We start from the raw sequence: 22114 nt of genomic DNA, 5'->3' as shown, positions 1-22114 counted from the left end.
TTGTATATTATAAACAAGTATATTAACTTATTAATTCTGAAGTTAAAAATTAATTGGATTTTTTTTTAAGTTTGAGTCATGCCAATAGGCCACCTGCAGGAGTGGCTAATTACAGAGCCCCAAACCTAGTAACATCTCTTTTCCCACTGAAAAGTCTCCATTACATGATGAGTCTACACAAGGACGGGTAGGAGAGCCAAATCATCAGGAAAATATAAAGAAAGAAGTATGTAATTTAGATACTTCTAATACTTAGATACTTATAATCTCCAAATCTTGACAAAGCTCAGAAATGCCAGCATTCTCTCCCAGGGAGCCAGATACTCCTTACAGCTTTCTCTACCCAGGACTCCAGTCAGGTATTAACGATCTATTGGCAACTGACGCCATGAAGTCTGTTTGCATCCCTTTTCTCTTTCCAATTTAATTCAGCAACTATTACAATGTTTACTTCCAAAACTAGTCCTTGTAGAAATACGAAAATGAGTAAGATACTATTTCTGTTCCTACCTTAGAGCTTAACTGGAAAAAAAAGTCAAAGTCCCAAAGAAAGTATAAATCAGAGTAAGAACCTATCTGGTAGGAATTATTATTCCCATTTTACAAATAAACAAATACTCGTTAAAAATAGAACTATCATATGATCCAGCAATTCTACTTCTGGGTATTTTTCCAAAGAAAACAAAAAAGATATATGCACCCCATGTTCATTGCAGCACTGTTTACAATAGCCAAGATATGGAAATAAGCTAAGTGTCCATTTATGGATGAAAGGATAAAGAAAATGTGGTATATATATATATACAATGGAATATTATTCACTTATTAAAAAAGAAAATGAAATCTTGCCATTTTCAACAACATGGATGAAACTTGAGGGCATTATGCCAAGAGAAATAAGTCAGAGAAAGACAAATACACTTACATCTCACTTATATGTGAAACCTAAAAAATAAATATATCAAGTTAAACAAAAGAACAAGCTAACAGATACAGAGAATAGATTAGTGGTTGCCAGAGATGGGGTGGGGAGGAGGAATGGGTGAAAGGGCTCAAAAGACATAAACTTCCAGTTACAAAACAAATAAGTCATGGAGATGCAATGTACAGTGTAGGCACTATAGTTAATAATACTGTATTGCATATTTGAAAGTTGCTACGAGAGTAAACCTTAAAGTTCTCTCACAAAAAAAAGTTCTCATCACAAGTAACTATTTACGGTAATGAATGTTAACTACACACATTGTGGTGGTCATTTTGTAATATATACAAACACCGAATCATTATGTTGTACACCTGAAGCTAATATATTATATGTCAATTATATCTCAATTAAAAAAAAGAAAGAAATGAAAACTCAGAATTGGTAGGTGACTTGCCCAACGACACACAGTAAGTGGCAGCTTCGGGATGTGAAGTCACGTGCATCTAATTATGAGAGTCTATCTGAAATCACAGTGTTATGATGCTCTTTCATACAGATGAGGAGGTGTGGAGACAGGTGCTATTTCACGCAGAAGGGAGAGTTATAAACCTGGAGAAAATGAGCCACTAAGCAGTCTTCCTTATGCTTCAGACATCTTTAGAGGATAAAAGAGAAGGAAATTGATAAGGACCGGGCCACCAGTCTTACCCCAAACGGTCTCTTGCCTTCCACCAGTGAGGATTGTACTTCTCCAATATCAGGTATTCCTCTGCTCTCTTTAATGCTAAATCACAGGGCTCTCTGGGCAGAAAATCATACAGAGCTTTCACTTGGATCTTCTCTTCAGCAACCTCAGAGAGTGGGAGGGGAGGCAGCGGCTTGCGTTTTGACGGTTGCACGCGGCCCCTGTCGGACTGTGAAAACCAAGGAGTGAGCTGCTGTGCTATTGTTTCAGTAATCTGCACTAACAAAGAATAGGGATATAGCATATTTGCCCGCTGCCTCGCTTCTCCCGTCTAGCTGCACCAAAGCAGAAGCTAGGATGGGATAAACGTGGCAAACCACTAATTATAAAACAACTTTCAGATCCAGCAACATGCTCACCATTTTGTAAATTTTCAAGACCACAAATTCTCTTGCCAGTAACACATTGGATTTTTTTCACATCGCAATTCATTTTTTTTTTAATTTTTTTTTCCTTTTTCTCCCCAAAGCACCCCTGGTACACAGTTGTATATTTTCAGTTGTGGGTCCTTCTAGTTGTGGCATGTGGGATGCCGCCTCAGCATAGCTTGATGAGCGGTGCCATGTCCGCGCCCAGGATAGGAACCAGCGAAACCCTGGGCCGCCAAAGCAGAGCGCGAGAACTTAACCACTCGGCCACGGGGCCGGCCCCACACATCACAATTCTTAAAATTTGATTTCCTCCCCAACAGATTCACTTTAAGGATTTTTCTCTCTTGGAAAAAGAAAACCAGCCCTTCCCTTTCATGTGCTGTTAGCTTGTGCTTGGGTTTACCACACTTCCTAAGAACACTGTTTCTCACAACACAGCACTGAAAATTAATCCTGGCCTCAAAATGGCAGTAGCCAGAATAAATTTTTTTCCTATTCACTGTCCAGTTTCCAATTCTGCCAAAACATAGCAGAGCAGACTATTTTAACTGGCCTTTTTTCCTTTCCCTTTCTTCTAGAACATTCATTCACTATATGTTTATTGGGCACTTATGTGCAAGCACGATTCGAGGTTCTGGGCATGGCAGCAAACAGGACCTCATGGAGCATAGAACCTAAAAAGGCAAGCTTCTTCCACCCTCCTCCCCATCAAAATGATTGATACTCACTTGCTTCTTACTTGACAATTCGCTGAACCACGGCCTGCGACGCTGAGGACATTTTTCTGAAAGTTCTTCATCTTTACTTAGGCTTATTTGTGTTCTCACTTGCCTGACATTGAAAAACAATCATGTTATAAATGATTATTTGTATTCAGGTTATTTATAAATCCACCAGATTATCACAAAACTAGTAGAAAAATCCAGGTCTCTGCAAGTGCTTTTTTATTTAGAAGGCTTTCTAACTCCATTTCTTTGGGCAAGTTACTACCTCTCGGAACTTCATTTTTCTTATCTGGGAACTAGAGATGCTGGAACATATGGAGTTGTTATGAAATAAAATTGAGAAGACATATGTCACATGCCCAGTGTAGAGTCTGGTCCATATTAAGTGCATGAAATTATAATCAAGGTAATGAAAAACTCACTCTGTTCAGGCACAGTGTTTATCATTTCACACGCGTTACCTCATTTGCTGGTATCCATTGTTGTAAGTAGACATGGTATAGTATTAAGAACATGAGTTTGAATCCCATCTCTACCATTTCATGATGTGGCCTTGCATAAACAATGGAACCTCGCTAAGCCTCAATTTCCTCATCTGTAAAATGGGGATTATGAAAAACCAGAAGTGGCTTTGAGAGTTACTTGAGCTAATTAATGCAAACCTCTTAGCACAGTCTGACACATAGGACACTCCCATTAAATGTCAGCTCTTACAATCGTCATGGTGTCTTGGATTTTATTCTTATACAACTATTTGCTGGGCACCGAAGTGTAAGACACACTGATAGTTTTGGGGAAATATTCAAATAAATAAGACAGAATTCTTGCCCCTAAAGGATAAAAATTACAGAGTGAAACACAGACATACAAACAGCATACGTGAAATAAATATTAAAAAGAGAATCAAGCCGCATGCTGTAGGAACACAATGGAAGGAGCAATTAAAGCCAAGAAGATCCAGGAAGGCTCACAGAAGACCTGATATTTGACCTAGGCCTTTAAATGAATGGGCATTCAACAGGGAGACCATGGGAGAAGGGTTTCCCAGGCAAAGAGAACAGCAGATACAAAGAGACATGGAGACTCAATAGACAATAAAGAAATGGAATGAGTCAATTTCCGAGAAGTTACCCTCAGAAGTAGACTTACCGCTTCTGCACGGAACAGCAACAGCAGCAACAGAAAATCGACTGGATGGTATTATCTGAAAAGCAGATCATTCTCAACCATTAGAAAGCCATGAGACCATGATAGTGGATAGATGAGGCTGATGGTGCTATTCCAAAGGAGGAAATCCTCAAAGACAGGGGTGATGAGAATTATTATAAAGCATACGCAAAATCTTGACCATGCCCTCCTTCACTAGTGGAAGATAAAGAATGTCAGTAAAGCAAAAATAAGTTACTGGCACCCTGGCCAATGTGGTTTCCCTTCTCAGGCTCTTCTCCCCGGCTCTGGGTTACGCATTTCCTCCGTCTGCGATGATAAATGACCATTGTAGTCTACTCTATCTCGGGCAGGGCTAATGTCAGCTAACAAAATGTGCAAAAGAACATGATTCCAAAAAGAATGTTCTCCTAGGAAGTCTGTCAGCAGGGATTTTGAATTAGGTCCATCACATTTCTTTAAAAAACATATTTTTAATATATATATGTATATATTTATATAAAATTACATGTTATATTTAATATAATATATTGTATAGCAATATGATTTAATATATTTAGATATAAAATATTTTTCTATATTTATTTTATATGTAAATATATATATAATTTTTTGGTTCTCAATTTTTCTATGGATTAAGTCCAAATATAAGCTGCATGTTTAAAGAAAGAACTAGCTAGCTAGTAAATCTAGGTCATGCTTACCCTTTCATTGTCAAGCTTAATCTTTATTTGATTTAAGTTAGATAATTTGCCTTTTTTAAGACCATAAATAAATTTCAAACTTATCAGAAGGGTGTTTTGTGTTCATATAATTTGCATTTCACAGTCAGCTCTTTCTCATACTGACACCTGAAGATGGAGCAGTATTAAGGAAGCAAAGTACATTAGAGATGAGCATTCACTTTGAGGTTAGACAGACCTGAGTTTGAACGCTAGCTGTGGGACTGACTATATCTTGGATAAGTGCCTTTACTTCTCCAAGTCTTTGTTTTCTTATCTGTAAAATGAGATAATCATACCTACCCCCTTTGAAAAGCCTTATAGGGCAGAGGTTAGCCTCTAACTTTGTCACTTTGGGCAAGTTACTTAACTATTCTCTGCTTCAGTTTCCTCATCAGTAAAATGGGAATAATAGGATACTTAGCATGTAAGGTTATTGTGAGGATTAATTGAGTTGATTTATGTAAAGCACCTAGAACAACGTCAGGTAAACAGTAAGAGAGTAATCAAGAAGACATTATTATTATAGCATTGTTGAGCAGATTAAATTAGATACTATCTCTAAAGTCCTTGGAACATAGAAGAGGGGTGCAAACAGAAGACACTCAGTAAAGTCCAGCCCTCAGCATCCATTCCATGTCCCCAGAACGGGAGACACAACAGAATCCCATCAGCTACCATATTATCACAAGGTGATGTCAATTTGGTCATACTTCCCCCTGAAACCTAGTATATTAACCACAAGCAAGAATCTTTAAGTAAGGTAGAGAAAGAAATGAGGAGAAAAGAAGAGTAACATAAAATATGGGTGCTACAATGCCCACCTCTGTAGCTGTCCTGAGTCCTAAGTTGATGATCATAGATACTCTCTGTCACCATCCATTCCATGTTCCCCCCTGCCTCTGCCAACACTTTGGCTGAAGGAGGTGCCTTATCTGGTGGAATAACCCAAATGTTCATTCCTGTGGGATTTCGGTCTTTAGTAGGTCTTGTCTTTTAGGGTTACTACAGTTTTCCACTGACCAAGACTATCAAGAATATTAAGAAATAAAGCTAGCAAATTTCCTGAGTTTCAAACTCCTTTTTGTCCTCATTGTGAAGCACCAATCTACTTCCTTCCTGGTGATCAGGACACTCACTTCAGCCACATTGACCCCCTTCTGTGCCTATCAATTCAGTGATAGAAAGAATCCCAAAATGTATAGAAGGCAGTCTCAACTTCCAATATTCCTTAAGAAAAGAATTCTTCTTTGGGGCACTAGAATCTCGAAACCCATCAAACCCAAGGTCACAGGGAAAGAGAACAACAATATTCCAGTGGGTTGTTAGGTGAAATGGCCAGAGAGGCCACTCCAGTCTTCACTCCTCAGTTCCCAGACTCATGCCTCCTGGCTATGGGGAAACAACACCATATTTGATGCTGATTTAAGACATTTATTCCATTCTATAGAACACCATTCCAATTTTGCAAGATATTGTCTCCCAGATATCACAGTAGTTGAATCTTCAGCAGGCCATTCATCTGTTCTATCAAGCCAGATGCCTCTGAGTTATGGGACACGTGGTAAGAGTATTCAGAGAACCAGTGAGCAAACATCAGTGAAACTAAGAAAAGGCTACCTGACTCCAAAGAATGGATCATCTTATAGATCTCAGTTCTATCTTCCCATTCAGTCCCTTTCCAAGAGTTTCAACCACATTTTTTTCCTTGCCACAAATCTCCCAATTCTGTTCTTTCAATGTTCCCAACTAGCAGGCCAATTTTTTTTTCCATTGCCCATGAGTCCATGTAGATCAATGGCTCAGACTATCTCTCCCTAAGGAAGTGAATAACTGGCGTACTGCTTAAAGTTCTGGAAGGATTTTATTTTAATAGAGATTTCGAGACAAGGACTAACATGATCTGACCTAGGTTTTAAATTAATCACTCTGGCTGTTGTGCTGAGAATAAACCATAGGGAGTTAAGGGTAGAAGCAAGAAGTCAGGAGGCTGTTGGTATAATCCAGATGAGATGATGGTGGCTTAGACCAGGGCACTAGCAGAAGGGTGGGGGAAAAGCAATAAGATTCAGTGTGTGTGTGTGTGTATTTAAGTTGTGGTGAAATACACATAACATAAAATTTACCATTTTAACCACTTGTAAATGAACAGTCCCGGGGCATTAAGTACATTCACATCTTGTACAACCATCACTACTATCCATCTTCAGAACTTTCTCATATCCCAAACTGAAACACTTGGATGTATTTTTAAGGCAGAGTCAGCATGCTTTCCTGACAGATTGGACTGAGGTGTGAGAGAGAGGAGTCGAAGATGACTCCTGGATTATTGACCTGAGCAACTGGAAACATGGAATTGCTACTGACTAGATGGAGAAGGATGGGTAGAGCAAGACTGAGTAGGAAGGAAGAGAAGGAGTTCAGATTTCTTCATTTTAATTTGAGGTGTCCTCTAGATATCCAAGTGGAGAATTCAAGAATGCATTTGAGTATGCAAGTCTGAAATTCATTAGAACTGGGCTAAAGGTGTACATTTGGGTGTCATCAGCAGATAGATGGTTTTTAAGACACAGGAAGGAATGAGATAATCAAGGGAATGGATGAGACAGAGAAAAGAAGAGAAGAGATCAAAAGCTTTGGGGCAGTCTTACGTTAGACCCAGTCGAACAGGTTAGGGAGGTAGAGGAGAGAGCAGAAAAGATGACTGAGAGGAAGGAACACCAGGAGCATGTGGTGTCGAATGCTACTGAGAGGTCAAGTAAGAGGAGGATTTGGAATTGACTATTGGATATAGTGGTGCGTAAATCACTGGTGCCCCAACAAGAGCAGTTTTGGGGAAGTGGTAGGGACAAAAGCTTGATGGAATGAGTTAAGAGAAAATGGAAGGAGAAGAATTGGAGGCAGCAGGTAAAGACTACTCACTTCTAGATTTTACTTTAAATGGGGAACAAAGCTGATGGAGGAAATAAGATCAAGAGTAGTTTGTTTTGTTTTGTTTTTGATGGGTGAAGTAACAGCATATCTAAGTGCAGATGAAAATGATCCAGTAGAGAGGGAAAAAAAGGTGATGTAGGAGAGGGAGGAAGTGTTGCAAGAATTTTGAATTTGAAAACCTCTCTGTGGGGCTTTGGCACAGCATTTTGCCACAATCTGCACCATACTCTGCCCCGCTTCAGTAGTTTATGTAACCTACATTTGACTTTGCATCCCCTGGCCTGGATAGATACAGATCTATATGGGGCTCTAAAACAACACTGGAATAAATTGGTAAGCATGCAAATTAGGCCCACTCCTGCCAAAGTAGGCAGAGCCCTCAGTGCTAATGCACCCTCTTTCTGAGGAAGGTTTTTGGCAATTTGCTCACGTAGACACCACCAGATGAAAATTGACAGTCAGAAGCAGCTGAAATCCAAAAACCTAATAATACGTAATGTAGTGTAGATTTTTGGGACTCATAATTTATTTTATTTAAGTCTCAAGAAATCAACCTTGAGATGGTCCTTAGAAAATGTATGGTTTCTGGGTGCAGGCAAAGGAAGAGAGAAAATTATTAAATCAGGGGTGAGTGGTGAAACACCTGTGGGAGCAAAGATGAGTCCTTGCCTGCGGTGGGACTAGAACTATCTCCACGGTAGAAATAAGAAGTTTACCCTGGATCACCAATGCGTCGGTAGCCCGAAGATTGAGCAATGGTAATGTCCCAAATCAGAGAAAGGCAAGTAAATAGTGCAGGAATCTAGGTTCAGAAGGTCAACTTCTGTGAAAGGAAAGGGAACTAATATATATTGATTACTATGCCAGATAACTCTACTCCTCTCCACCCTATTCTGTTCTAGAAGGATGACCTGTAGGGATTAAATGTGATAGCCAGCCTCTAAGACGGTTTAGTGAGCCCAGCCTCTTGGTATTCATTCTTCTCTACCTTGTAGTCTGACCTGGAAAAGTAATCTGTATGGTTTGGTTCAACATGCTTCCAAACATCTGGCTTCTGGCTGGATTATACCCTTGGGGACCCTGGAAGTTGTGGAGAGGTTGCCTTGAGTGAGCATGTCCCTCAAAAGCAGATCATATCTCCCATCCAAGTAGTCTCTGCTCCACTCGACTCTCTCCCTTTCCTGGTCCTTGTGGACCTAGGGATGGTGACAGTTCCACTACTACTGGACTCAGGTTCCTGCACATCCTATGTGGTTCCCATACCCCATCTACACCTTTGTAATTCGTCCCTTTGTAAATAAAACTTGAAAAAAATTATTCTAATTTAAGTATGTTGTGTTTCCTGTTGGAACCCTGAGTGATACAGAAATTCGTATCAGAAATGGCTCTAGGAAACAGAGTCAAAATTAGATCTAGAATTTGTTTAGTCATATATTTAAGGGTCCATGGATAGCTTCATTGCTGGGAGAAATAACAATTATTACTTGAATTATCATTGATGGGAGCCTGGGATGAAGTGCAAAGGGAGGGCAAGATGCTGGCTGTATGGAGCTTCTGGAAAGTCCCAATATGAGAATCACAGCCTAAAGCCCCAGGAGTTTGGAGTATTGCCTTGACTCTGTGCTGATAACTATTTTCCATTTGAAAAGTAGGTCCTGGCTTGCTTTTGGTGAAGACTGAATGCTAGACCATGGATCATGAAATATTTATGTGATCCAAACTGCCTATCATGAGCTGAGCTATCTGATTCACTGAACCACAAAATTGGGAATGCATAGCAGTAATCCCTCATAATACGGTAGTGGTATATACGAAAGTGAGCCCCAGTAGATCCAGGAGGCTCAAGAAAACTTCATGAACAGATGACTCATATTCACGTAGTACCTATTCTTTCTGCTTCTCCTTCAACTTACACCAGAGGCCTTAAGGGGAGTTCCTCATCAGCTAATGGAGGAGGAAAGAGCTCAGGCTTGATTTACAGATAGATCTGAAACTTGAGCCCACACCAATGGGAAATAAACAGCCATTGTGCTACAGTCCCTTTCAGAGGTGGCCAGAAAGATAGTGTTAAATGGTTCCCCATTTCACTGAGAACTATAGCCAAATTTCTCACAATAGCCTATAAAAACCCCCCAGGATCTGGTCTCCTGTCGCCTCCCATCTTCTCTCCAATGCTTTTGCTCATTTCACCACAGCCACACTGCTCTCATGGCTGCTCCTGGAGCACACCAGGCCTGTTCTCACCATAGCTTCTTTGCTTTCGCTTTGCCTAGACAACTCTTCCCCCAGGTATCAACCTTCTTAACTCTCTCCACTCCTTCAAGTCTGCTGAAATCGCACCTTCTCAATGAAGAGCACCCCAATCGATTATCTTTGCCACCTGCGTCCCCTAATTTTTAGATTCCCTACTTTGCTCTACTTTTCTTTTCTTTTCTTCTTAATGGCATTTATCACCTTCTAGCATACTATGCAATTTATTTGTTTATCTTTTTTTTTTACTGTCTGTCTCCCTACTAGAATGTTAACAGGGATCTTTCTCTATTTTGTTCAGTTATTTCCCAAGAGGCTAGAACAGTTTTTGACACATAATACTTATTCAAACATTTGTTGAGTGAATGAATACATGAATCAATTGGTTTGAAGCAGCCTCAAATTATAACCATTTCAGAACACCCACCTGTCTTGACCCAGTCCTTATGGGAAATAAAAATTGTATTTGGGGACAGAATAAGCAGGTACAATAGGAAGCAGTGAACAATAAGAGTGGGGATGTAGGATTAGATCATGAAAGTCCTTGAATTAAGGGAAAACAGTACTTTGAGTGCTTATGTAGTAGGAAAATTACTATCAGATACTGAAGAAGAAGAACAATTTGGCCACAGGCCAAAACAGAGTAAACTCTGTACTCAGCCTAGAAACCTCTGTAAGTTGGCCCAGCAAGGTGAGCGATGACCATCTATGACCTCATGTTTTAATATAAACTAAAACCATTTAATACCATCAAGGCCAAGATACGTCTAATGGTCACATCACTCCTTGAACAGTCACTGGCATATTATATTATTCTCTACATTTTTCCATATGCTTGAAATATTTCAAAACTAAAATTTGTAGATGAAAACATGAAATCCCCCAGAAAATCAGGTAGGCCTGTGGTTGGATAGTTAAGTGACTATTCTAGGATTGATAACTTTTTACACATATGTGATTTTTAGTGATAGATGCAAAAGGCTTTTATTTTTAACTCAGCCACTGTCTTATCTTTTATTCAACCAGAATTATCATCTTCCTTGCTAGCCCCAATAAGAAAACTATTCTATCAGTTCCCCTTTCCAATTTTCCCATGTCTGGGTATGAGTCCACCAAAGAAACCTTGGATTCTTCCTGAACTCCATCCTTTATATCCAATCTGCCATTAATCTGTTCAAATGGTTTGGTTTTTTACTTCTTATCTCCTCTGCTCCCAACCTAGTCCAAGCCCTCATCAGCCCACACCTGTATTTCTGCATTAATTCATTTAATCCTCACAATGACCCTATGAAGTAGGTGGCACTTTACAGCTGAGGAGTCTGAAACATACAGAGAATCCACCCTGCTGAGAGTCAAAGTGCTAGTGAGTGGACAGCCAGGGCTGGAAACCTGGCAGCTAACTCTAGAGACCCTGCTCTTAACCGTTGTGCAACCAGGGTTTATTCATGGACTGAATGAATTGGCCAAATGTCCTGCCTCTGAGTTCTCTCTCCTTCAATCCATTCTATCTATTCATTTCCCTAAAAGTCTATCTCAACCAACTGCTCCACATCTTCAGCATCTAAAAAGACTCGACTACATATGATGTCAAAATTATATCTTGGGGGCCAGCTCCGTGGCCTAGTGGTTAAGTTCCACATGCTCCACTTCAGCAGCCCAGATTCAGTTCCCTACACCACTTGTTGGCAGCCATGTTTTGGTGACGACCCACATGAAAACTAGAGGGAGATTGACACAGATGTTAGATCAGGGTGAATCTTCCTCAGCCAAAACAAAAAACAAAAAAAAATTATATTTTCCCAAGGCCTTTCATAATCTGGCCAACCTCCCTCCCCTCCCCCCCCCCAACTCTTAGTGTTCACCAGTTCCTTTTGCACTTGCTTCTTCCACTTGGTCTATCCTCACAGACACCTCACACACTTCTGCCTCTGGTCTGAAAAGGGCCTCTGTTGCAACCCACTCCCATCTAATCTTCTTTTGGGTTCCCGGAGCACATGTGAGCTGCCCTGCCCTGTGGTTCTTAATTCGGTACCACCTGAGATGGTCTTTTAAATTTTTGTGTGTAGGCTTCAGCATTCAGGGGGTTTCTCAGTTGCACCACTAGTGACATTTTAGATTGAACAATTCTTTGTTGTGAAGGGCTGTCTTGTATTGCAGCATGTTTAGCAGCATCCCTGGCCTCTATGCACTAGGTGCCAGCAGCCACACCCCCTCACCCTTCTAACACCCACCTTCCCCTCCCAGTTGTGAAACCAAAACGTTTTCAGGCATTGTCAGAAGTCCCCTGGGGGCAAAATCACCCCCTAGTTGAGAACCACTGAGCTAGATTGCAAACTTTTCATTTCCAGGGACTGCATCTTCTACTTTTTGTCTTGTCCGTAGTGTCCAGCATCAGTGCCTGGCACACAGCAAGAACTCAATAAGAAGCTGTTAAGGCCGCACCAGTATCACACCATCACATTACATCAGGGCTCTACTTTTCAGTAACTCCTTCTACCAAAGCATCTCAGCTCGATGCTGGCCGCAGAGAAAGCTAGGTTGACCACGACCTTTTGACTAAGTGGAAGAGCAAAGCTGAAGAACGCTGAGCTTCCGGAGCTTCAGCTAGCACTTGTAGTGGGTCCTAAGTCTAAACCTTTTGTTCTAGATATATTAAAAAAAAAAACGCTTGTCCAAAATCAAGCATCAAACCATGAGATAACAAATGAGATGGCTAAAATCTCTCTCATTTTTTTCTGTATTAGGACAGCACATGAGTTGGGCAGGCTTTAGGGTCAGACTAACCAGAAGTCAAATCATGGCTCCACTTTCTTGTAGCAACAAGGAGGGGGATTCTGGGCAATTACATAGGAGCCTCATCTGGAAAATGTAGGAAATAAAATCTATCTTCTAGGAAAGGCAGTTCCCCACTCCTACCAACACAGCCCTCACCACACGCAGGCACTACACTACGATCTCGCCATACTACACTAACTTACTCCCTACACATTGAAATAGGCCCTATCACCATCTCCATTTTACAGATACAGAAACTGAGTAACAGAGAGGATCGATAATTTGTCCAAAGCCACAGAACTAAAAAGTTGTTGAACCAGAATTCAAGCCCAGAGAGTTTGGCTCAGAGTCCATGAGCATAATAACAAGATTATTCTTCTGGATGAGAAGGTTAAATAAGATAGCAGAGGCGAAATGCCTAGAACACAGCAGTTATTCATTTAATTTCCAACCTTTTCCCTCACCCAGTTTCCTAGGAGTCACTCAGCAGTTATTGTTTGGGTACTCGCAGGCTATATTTACGGTAAACAGATAAAAGCAGATGTGGTTCTCCTTCCGAAGACAAAACAGGGGAAGAAGGCCAAGTAAGCCAAAGCTGATCTTCAGCCCCCAGCTCCTCTGTTTGAGCCCATTCTCTCTACCCCTGACTCAAAGGCAAATATTCCCTTCATTCAGGACTCTAATGGGCTCTCTGTCCACTATCAAAACAGCTTTCAGAAGAGGCTCTGAAAGTTATTCTTGGCAAGGTGTCAATGAAACAGTAAACAGAATAGTAAGCCTGTATTGCAGTGCTTCTTTTAAAGGCATTTTCATGTTTGTAAGCATGACACTTGTATTAGGGTGAACAGAGAGATTTATTTTTAAGGAACTGGCTCACACAATTGTGGGGACTGGCAAGTCCAAACTTTGAGAGGGTGGGCTGGCAGGGTGGAGACTCAGGGAAGAGCTGCAGTTGGAGTCCAAAGGCACTCTATTAGCAGAATTCCTTCTTGCTCAGGGGAAGTCGGTCCTTGGTCTATGAAGACCTTCAACTGATCAGATAAGGCCCACCCACATATTGGAAAGTAATCTGTTTTAACTCAAAGTCCACCAAGTTAAACGTCAATCTTATCCTAAAAAACGCCTTCATAGAGGGGCTGGCCCCGTGGCTGTGTGGTTAAGTTCGCGCGCTCCACTGCAGGCAACCCAGTGTTTTGTTGGTTCAAATCCTGGGCACAGACATGGCATTGCTCATCAAACCACGCTGAGGCAGCGTCCCACATGCCACAACTAGAAGGACCCACAACGAAGAATATACAACTATGTACCGGGGGGATTTGGGGAGAAAAAGGAAAAAAATAAAATCTTTAAAAAAAGAAAAAAAAAAAAACGCCTTCATAGAAACATCCAGATAATGTTTAATCAAATATCTGGGCATCAAGGCCCAGTCAAGTTGAACCGTAAAATTAACCACCATAATATCTTAAATTTAAATACACAGAACTTTCTAAGAGAAATTGCTGGTATCAGTCAGCAGGCAGTGATGATATCTGGGGACTAGGAAATGGCCTTCCCCTGTTCACGGAACTCACAATACAAGACTACACACCAGTAGAGTGGATTTTGAACCCAACGACATTTCCTTCATTACCTTTGCTCTCTTCCGCAGCCTGGAATTTAGGAGAAAGCCTTTTCAAAAGTACACATTTTTCCTGATTCAATAGCAAAGATAATTGCCTCCAAAAAAAGTATACAGATCTATGCCACCACTGCTTTAATTACAGTCAGTTTTTGTTCTCTCTCCCCTGAAGACGAAGAGCAGCTAGGAGCAGGAAAGCCAACTTCTGCCTTGTTTACGGTTCTACCCCTTCTGGCCAGCACAGTTGCTGCCTAATAAATCATTGTTAAGTGAGTGAAAGTAAATCGTGAAAGCTGAACAGCTCCCTGGTGTTCCTTTGTTTGGCATGACTTTCCAAGACACTAGGCATCATTAGTGGTAGACTGAAGAATGCACTTACTCCAAAGCAGGTAGCAATGATCATTAGATTCATGGTCACTTTCCATTCACAGCATCACACGTCTTCCAGGTGAGTGAATAAACGGAGAGCCACTTCCACAGGCATCCTGTCATTACAGAAAACATTCTTGGAATTGTTTTGCTGATTAATCTGCAGAGAGAAAGCTGTTCTGCACCTTCGGAAAATTCCCAGTTCAGGCAGAAACTCATATCAAGGGCCTTTGCCAGAAAAGACTAAAATGCCCCAGAGATGGCCAGTGACTATTTGCCCGCTGGAAGGATGCATTCAGGGTTGAGGATCATCACAGGAAGGAGCCAGAGCTTCCTCTCCCAAGTTCACATCTGCGCTGTTCTTTTCATCTGCTTATTCCCCAGCAAATATCTTTAATTATGTGTCATGTACCAACAAATCAGGAAAAGGGCATCGCATCCCGTCGTAATCTCTGTGACCTTTGGGAAGTCGTACGTCTCTCATTGGTTAGCGGTCGAACATCTCATTGTATTTGGTATTCAGGTTCTTCTGGGAAGGCTTGCCCCCCTTCTCTCACCGGTGCGAGACTCCTGTTAGCATTCCTTCCACCTCCGGACGTGTGTGGGCGGCCACAGCCGCGGGGCGTCTGGGAAAGGGTTTCCACCAGGGGGCACTGGAAGGGAGCGAATGTGAGAAGCGCCACTTCTGAGAACAGCTTCCAAGGCCAGCTTTCAGCACAACAAATAAACGTCAGATGAAAAGCTGGTGGCCGCTGCTGTCTGGAAAGCAAAACTGATGGCGTTCCTTCCGCTTCTAATGTTTTGAGGTTTACATCAGCGTAACCCCGCGTTCATCCCCTGGCATTTCCGATGTCAGAGTTTCGTTCTGAATCAGTGCCTCAAGTGAAATTCATTCCTACTGAATTTGGTCATAATAACTGGCAGATGGCTGGTGATTTTTATTTGAAAACATGAATAACTGGCTCAGTTTCAGGAGCTGCCCTGAACCAAAGACCCGGTTAGTCGCTCAACCCACGCGTTCCAGGTCGTGGGGTTAAGACAGGAATTCTGGGGCCAGCGGCGTTTGCAGCTGAAGGGCGGGGAGAGTGGGACACCCTTGAAAACCTGTGGCTTTGGAAAAATGGCTCTGGGTGATTAGAGCTGAGCCTCTAAGTTCACCACAAGATATGCCTTATTTTTTTTTCCAGAAATTTACAGAAAGGCCAAACTGCCTCATTACTGTCATGAATTCCCACCATTAGATCTGTTTCTTAAGGGCTTTTTGGAAACAGACACATTTTAAAGGACTTACCCCATGTTATCTAGGAGGTGTGACACATAGCTAGCTTTTCTTTAGCATGGATTTTTACCTCTGAAGAGGCATCAGAAAAGGCTTTCCAGATGCCAAAGTAGGAACTCACACCAATAAGGGAAAAGAAAGAGAGAAAACAAGAAGGAAAGAGAGAAAGGCGCTGAGTTTTTCATAGAAATTTTTTCAATTTAGAAAGCTATCTTTCATTCTGAGTTTAGGCTCTTTATATATTTGAGGGGTTAAACTATCCTTGTTTTCTGTGTGTGCCTCCTTTTGATATTAACTGGACACTCATAACAGGAATGCTAAAAGAACACTCCTGTGTATGTTTCCTTTTGATATTAAAATGTACATTCTTCTAAGAAATGATAGTCACCAGAGATGTTATCTTTTTTAATGTATCGACAAAATAAGTTAACAACCCTATGTTAGATCCCAAACTGGTTTTTTGACCTTCTCCTTGTCTGTGAAACCTTAAAGTAAGAGGAATACCTACACTGGGGTATTCATTGGTTACTCACAGACAAGAGACACCTAGCTCACGGGACAGTAAACTAATAGCTTTCGGTAGAAGATAAGAATGGTGCTTGGCCTGAAGAGGCGCTGTGTGTGGGGAAGGGGTGAGGAGATTGGAAGCCTGGATGGGGCACGGGGCACCAGGGGAGATGGTGTTTCAGGGAGTAAAGGGTGCTGAAAGGCAGTCTCCCTAAAGACTGCTCAGTCTGTTCACAGCTTCAGCCAGAGCAAACCCCAAGACACCAAGCATTCCACAGGCAGTCTTTAAGATGGCCCCCCATGATGCCCTTGTCTACACTATGCAGGAATTTTGATTTCTTCCCAGTAACCAGCTGATGTGAGGTGGACTTTGCAGTTATCTTGCACACAATTCCTCTCGGCTCCAAGGCCTCAGAGCAGCGTTTCCTAGAAGATCGTTCTCTGTGAGCTCAGTTCGTGACAAGCTCACAGGGAGCACACCTAAGACATCTGGCCAGCTTGTGATGTAAAGAAGTGTGTGGCCACAAGACCCACTGTTACAGCTGGCACTGTGTCAGAAGCTGTGCTGCCTGACCCTCAGTGGGCAGAAGGTGGACAGACGATTCTGGCCAGGTGGGTTTCACCAAGGAGCAAGAGGGGAACCTGCAGGTTAGCACATGAGAAGGCATGGAAGCCTTATAGACGTAGTTCGAAATGGTTATCATTATTGCTACAGACTTCCGGCAGTTGCAGGGGGATGAAAGTGTACTAATTTGGAAACAAAAGACACATGTACTAGTGTCCACTCAGTTAACACTGAGCCTATTTTTAAGAAAGGAGACCAACTCCCGCCTGAGGCAAAATGGTGGTGATAGCGGCCAAGTTTGTTTCTGGCCCATGGCTCTCCCTGCTTTTGCCACTGAATTAGTTATCTATTGTTGGAAACAAATTATCTCCAAACTTATAGGCTTTAAACATTTATCATCTCACAGTTGGTGTGGGCCAGGAGTCCAGGCACAGCTTAGCCGTGTGCCTCTGGCTCAAGGTTGGGAAGTTCACGAAGCTTACGAACTTATAGTTAAGCGGAGTTGGACTGAGCTGGAGAATTCACTTCCGAGTTCTCTCACACAGCTGTCGGCTGGCCTTGGTGCTGGGTTCCCCCTGATGGGGATTCTCCATAGGCTGCCTGAGACCCCTCACAGCATGGCAGCCGGTTATCCAAGAGACAGCGAGCCCAGGAGCTCTAAGACAGAAGCTCCAGTTTTTTTACAACCTAATGTCTGAGGTAACACTCCATCCTCCTTACCAGAGTCTTGTCACAAGAAGTGAGTTACTAGGTCCAGCTCCTACTCAAGGAGAGGGATTGCACACGGGTGTGAATACCAAGAGGCGGACACCATGGGGGCCATCTTAGAGACTGCCTGTGCAGCTCCCCTCCTTATCTCCACATGCAGAATAATAATGGAAGGTAGAACTTAGTGGGGGTGGGTGTGGGAATCGAATACAATAAGGAATGAGAGGGCTTTGAAAACAGAGGCCCTAGAAAGGCAGTATGATCAAGGGGTCCTTCCTCACTCTCAGATCGAATTCTGGAGATGAGTCCAGAAACCTGCATTTTCACAGCGTCCCAGGCATGCTTCAGGTACACCAAGACTTAAGAACCGCTCATATAAATTATTATTAGTTTTCCTTCTACTTTATAAATTGGGATGAAAAGAAGGGCAGAGAAATTAAAGGAAAATGAGGTGGAGGGGAGGTAAGAGGTGAGCTTTTCAAACCTCCAGCTCTTCTTCCTGGGCCCCGTCCTCTAAATGACTCTCCTGGGCTGGGTCTGTTCTCAGGGCGACAGTGAGTTGGTAGAATGCTGGCAATACCAGTTACATTTCACCAACTGAACCTCACTGGGGCAGGGCCCTGATTCCTCACTCAGGCTCTCCCCATCCTTCAGAATGATTAATAGGTCAGCCTCCACAGTGATCTCCTCCTGCCCCACAGCAGCCTAGGAGGCCAGACTTCTACAACAGCTCTTCAAATGACAAATGTATTTGGCAAATGACTCTGGCCTGGCAAATACATACAAACATTTTTTGCTTAGCAGTAATACACCTTGAGGCCTCTCTCGACTTTCTCTTGTCAACAGTAAGCACTCACGGTTTTACCCACAAGAAAATGGTGCCACCTCGAGATACGGTTTATGGGAGAAATAAACAGGTGATTCTTACCATCAAGTCAAATGATTAGAAGCTGGAAGGGACAGTGAGAGGTTTGTCAAATCCACGCCTCTCCAGGCCAGACAGAATGATCCTCAAAGTATCTCCACCAATAGGTAGTCTCTTATTTAATCCCGTAGGCAATCTAATCCTTGTCTCAACTCTCACCACTATTTATTTTATATATAACGGAATCTTTCCTGTTATAATTTATAGCCTTTTCTCTAGTTCTGACCTCAGGAGAAATGAAGAACAGATGCTCACATAGCTTTTAATAAAAAAGTTCTTATTAAGTCACTACTCATCTTTGTCCTCCATTGTGGGAGGTGGGGACACAGGTTGCTGCTTCTTTGCTCTTTCTGCTTTGCTCTGCTTGGCCTGTATTTCTGATAACAGGTAGCCCCGTTTTTATCTACCAGTGGATCAAGACTGTACGTTACATTCAGGTCAGTACAACTGGAATAGCCTAGTTTATTTTTTACAGATTCTACCGACAAGCGTTAGGTCCTAAGATGTGATTCGGCTTAAAAAGATGACATTTAAAAAGTGCTATCAGCTTCTCCTATTGACAGTTAAAAGTCAGAGATGTAAAAACTTTCTTAGCTGGCCTTTGATTGCTTTTATCTGATATGACTGAGTTCGTTAGAGCTGGGTTCCGTAATCAACCAGAATTAAAATCAGATAGTGTTTTTCTTCTTTATTTTTTAATGACTTGCATGGTACGGCCTTTTGAGTGATAGAGCTAAATTATTAAGTACTTCCAAAAAATTGCACATGGGACTGACCAGTCTTCCAGAGCAACTCCAAAATTAAGTTCATGAAGGACCCGTCATTTTTATTTATTGTTTCTTTATGATATCTTGTTGGGAGGTGGGCAAAAAGAGAGTCCCATTTTACAGATGGGGACCTGATATAAAGAAGTTGCCCCCCCCCCCCCCCGCCAAGGCTGCAGCAAATCCAGAACTAGAACTTGGTCTCCTAGCCTTCAGCCCGGAGTTCTTTACACTAAATATTATTCTAAAAAACAAACACTTTCCAAACTGCATTTCTACTCACACATACAGCTTTAAGGACACCATTTTCGTTTTGTTTTCTTTTGCATTCTCAATGCTGACATTTACTAAAATTACATCATCACAATGGTTATTTAAATAACAAACAAAACCCTGTCACGATATCTGGGGAAATCATCCTCAAAATTTCACAGGCCCCACGCCTTAGAGGAAACTTCCTCTCGTGTTCAAGAATAAGTAACATGTCCCAAAGAAGCCCTGAGGAGAAATGACAAAGCCATCTTACTTACAGGTGGAAAGAATCATGGCTACACCTCTGCAGGGAGTGTACAAAACAGTCCTGAGTTCTTCAGCGGTGCACCCGTCACAAAAACACATCTTTCAACTGAAATCATAGCTCACCCAATGCGTTTCTCACGGGCAAAGTTAACCCCACCTATTTTCCTGTTCTGAAAACCTCAGAGAAGTGTGTGAATGACAACCCAATGGCCTATCTAAGAAAGTTCAATAATCTGCATCCAGATCTCTGAGGGTGGTTGCTGTTAGTTCCTCATTCCCAACTGTGTAGGTGACTCCAGCAAACAACATTTTCAAGAAATCACAAGATTTTGGTAAAAGGAACCTTAAAAGTCACTAATTCAAACGACCTCTCTGGACAGAGAAGGAAATGGTGGCACAGATAGGATAAGGGACAGAGTTAGTGGTAGAAACAGAATTAGATTCTAGGTTTTGGAGTACCAAGCCTAGAATGTTCTGTCTTCCCACTCTAATGACACTTCAGGGATCATTTGAGGAAACTTTATTTTTTGTTTGGGCGGGGGAGTCCATCCAATAACACACCTAAAAGGTGACTGGGGCGTGGCCAAGAAATATAAACACAACATCAACAATCAAAAATACACCTAGGAAAATATAACCAAAAATTCAAACTAAAAGGAACAACTCTAATGAAGACAGCATACTTGTGTTGCCCTTCCTATTTCCTGCCTTATAGATTAAGATCTCTTTGAGCATTCTGGGTGGATTCTTCTCATTTTACTTCACCTTTTGCCTTAGTTTTACATAAAAACTTTTTTTTAAGTTTCAGTGAAATATTTAAAGATTTTTGAAGAAAATGTTTCCCAATGTTGCCAAGTATTATCCATCTCGTTTTCCACATCAACAGTATACGGAACCCTTAGTGAAAGGACTATACTTTTTCCTCACTCTCTTCATTGCCATCTGGCACTTTGAATATAGCTCCTTAAGGTGAAAAGGGAAGGATGGGATGGGACAGGGAAGCAGGAGGAGTCAAGGTGAGGGAGGAAGGAAGGAGAAAAGGTGTAGCTCGAGTATGACCAATGCCTTGAACACACTATAATTCAGTTAAAAGGTTTGTACATTTTTGTGATGGGGGTACAGTTAAACAGGAAGATGAGGAGGAAGATGACAAACAGACTATGACCAGACTTAGGATAAGTATTTTATTTTTTCCAGTATAAGGAGGATAAGGAAGAATAAGAGACAGCCTTCAGTGGATGGATGGACCAGAGGGAAAGAGATGATTCTCCAGGGTCACACTGAAGGTGCTGCTCAGAGCAGCTAACAATGCTGTGTGTTCACACAACGCTCTCACGTACAGCGGACACCACAGCTGTCCCAGAGCAGATGAACTCCTGAAGAAAGGCCTCGTGTCTTTCTCTGATTTCTACCCCCAATACCAAGAGCAGTGTGTGGGGCGATACACGGCCTCTGTTATCGATGATGGAGACTGTTTCTGTTCCCTGGGCTCATGAGGAAAAAGGAAGGCTCTAACTCAGCTAATGTCTTAGTCAGAGACTGTAAGGGGTAGAAACCCACTCAAACAAACTTGATCGTGAGGTCTACTGTGAGGCTGTAATAGATAATCTTGCTGATCCAAGAACCCAAGTCCAACCAGGCCTCCTGAAAACCATCTGGGAGACAGCTCAATACACCATGCTCTCCCTATTTCCTGGTCTCTCTGCCAGAACTTGAGCTCGCTCATGAGTCTTGCCGTTGTAGTGAACGTCACCTGATCCTTCTGCTGCAGAGCCTGGCACCTCCACTTACAGCATCTACGTCCTGGAGCATATTCTTAAGACATGGAAAACGACTGATTGCCCCTTGTTCAATTTTCCACCTAACTCTAATTAGCTGTGGATACCATGTGGGCAGGATCACTTAGCCCAAACACAGGCCCTGTCGGGGCTTAAGCTGGACAGACACCCTCAAACAAGTCTACCCAAATGAGGAGGGGGCATTAGCAATAGAAGGGTCCAGCCTTTTCTCTCTTCAGTAAGGAATATTTGATCCCCAGGGGAAAAGGAGTTGACAGCTGTAAGGCACAGTCCCTAGTCGGAAGAAGGTTAGCTTCTATATTATAGAATTAAAAGTTTCGGGGGCTGGCGCCGTGGCCCAGTGGTTAAGTTTGCGCGCTCCGCTGCAGGCGGCCCAGTGTTTCGTTGGTTCGAATCCTGGGCGCGGACATGGCACTGCTCATGAAACCACACTGAGGCAGCATCCCA

General features: G+C 42.2%; 1 protein-coding gene across 3 annotated transcripts in view; it reads right to left on the bottom strand.

Moving 5' to 3' along the window:
• The window catches only part of TXK (TXK tyrosine kinase), a 59607-nt gene extending 39532 nt beyond the window's left edge, over positions 1-20075 (bottom strand). The window contains exons 1-4 of one of the 3 annotated variants that reach the window (XM_005608789.4): positions 19880-20075; positions 3916-3970; positions 2770-2872; positions 1634-1839 (exon numbers count right to left, since the gene is read on the bottom strand). In XM_005608789.4, coding sequence (XP_005608846.1) covers positions 1634-1839; positions 2770-2872; positions 3916-3970; positions 19880-19967 — 452 coding nt within the window. In that variant the 5' untranslated portion in view covers positions 19968-20075. Of the gene's footprint in view, positions 1-1633; positions 1840-2769; positions 2873-3915; positions 4124-14611; positions 14804-19879 lie in introns of those variants that run through there. The other 2 variants (XM_005608790.4, XM_001495014.6) reach the window with 2 other exon arrangements.
• Positions 20076-22114: the final 2039 nt, after the last annotated feature.

Source organism: Equus caballus, chromosome 3, assembly GCF_041296265.1.
Source record: "Equus caballus isolate H_3958 breed thoroughbred chromosome 3, TB-T2T, whole genome shotgun sequence".
Taxonomy (NCBI): domain Eukaryota; kingdom Metazoa; phylum Chordata; class Mammalia; order Perissodactyla; family Equidae; genus Equus; species Equus caballus.
Note: the sequence above shows the minus strand (reverse complement) of the source record. Positions and strands in the feature narration are given on the sequence as shown.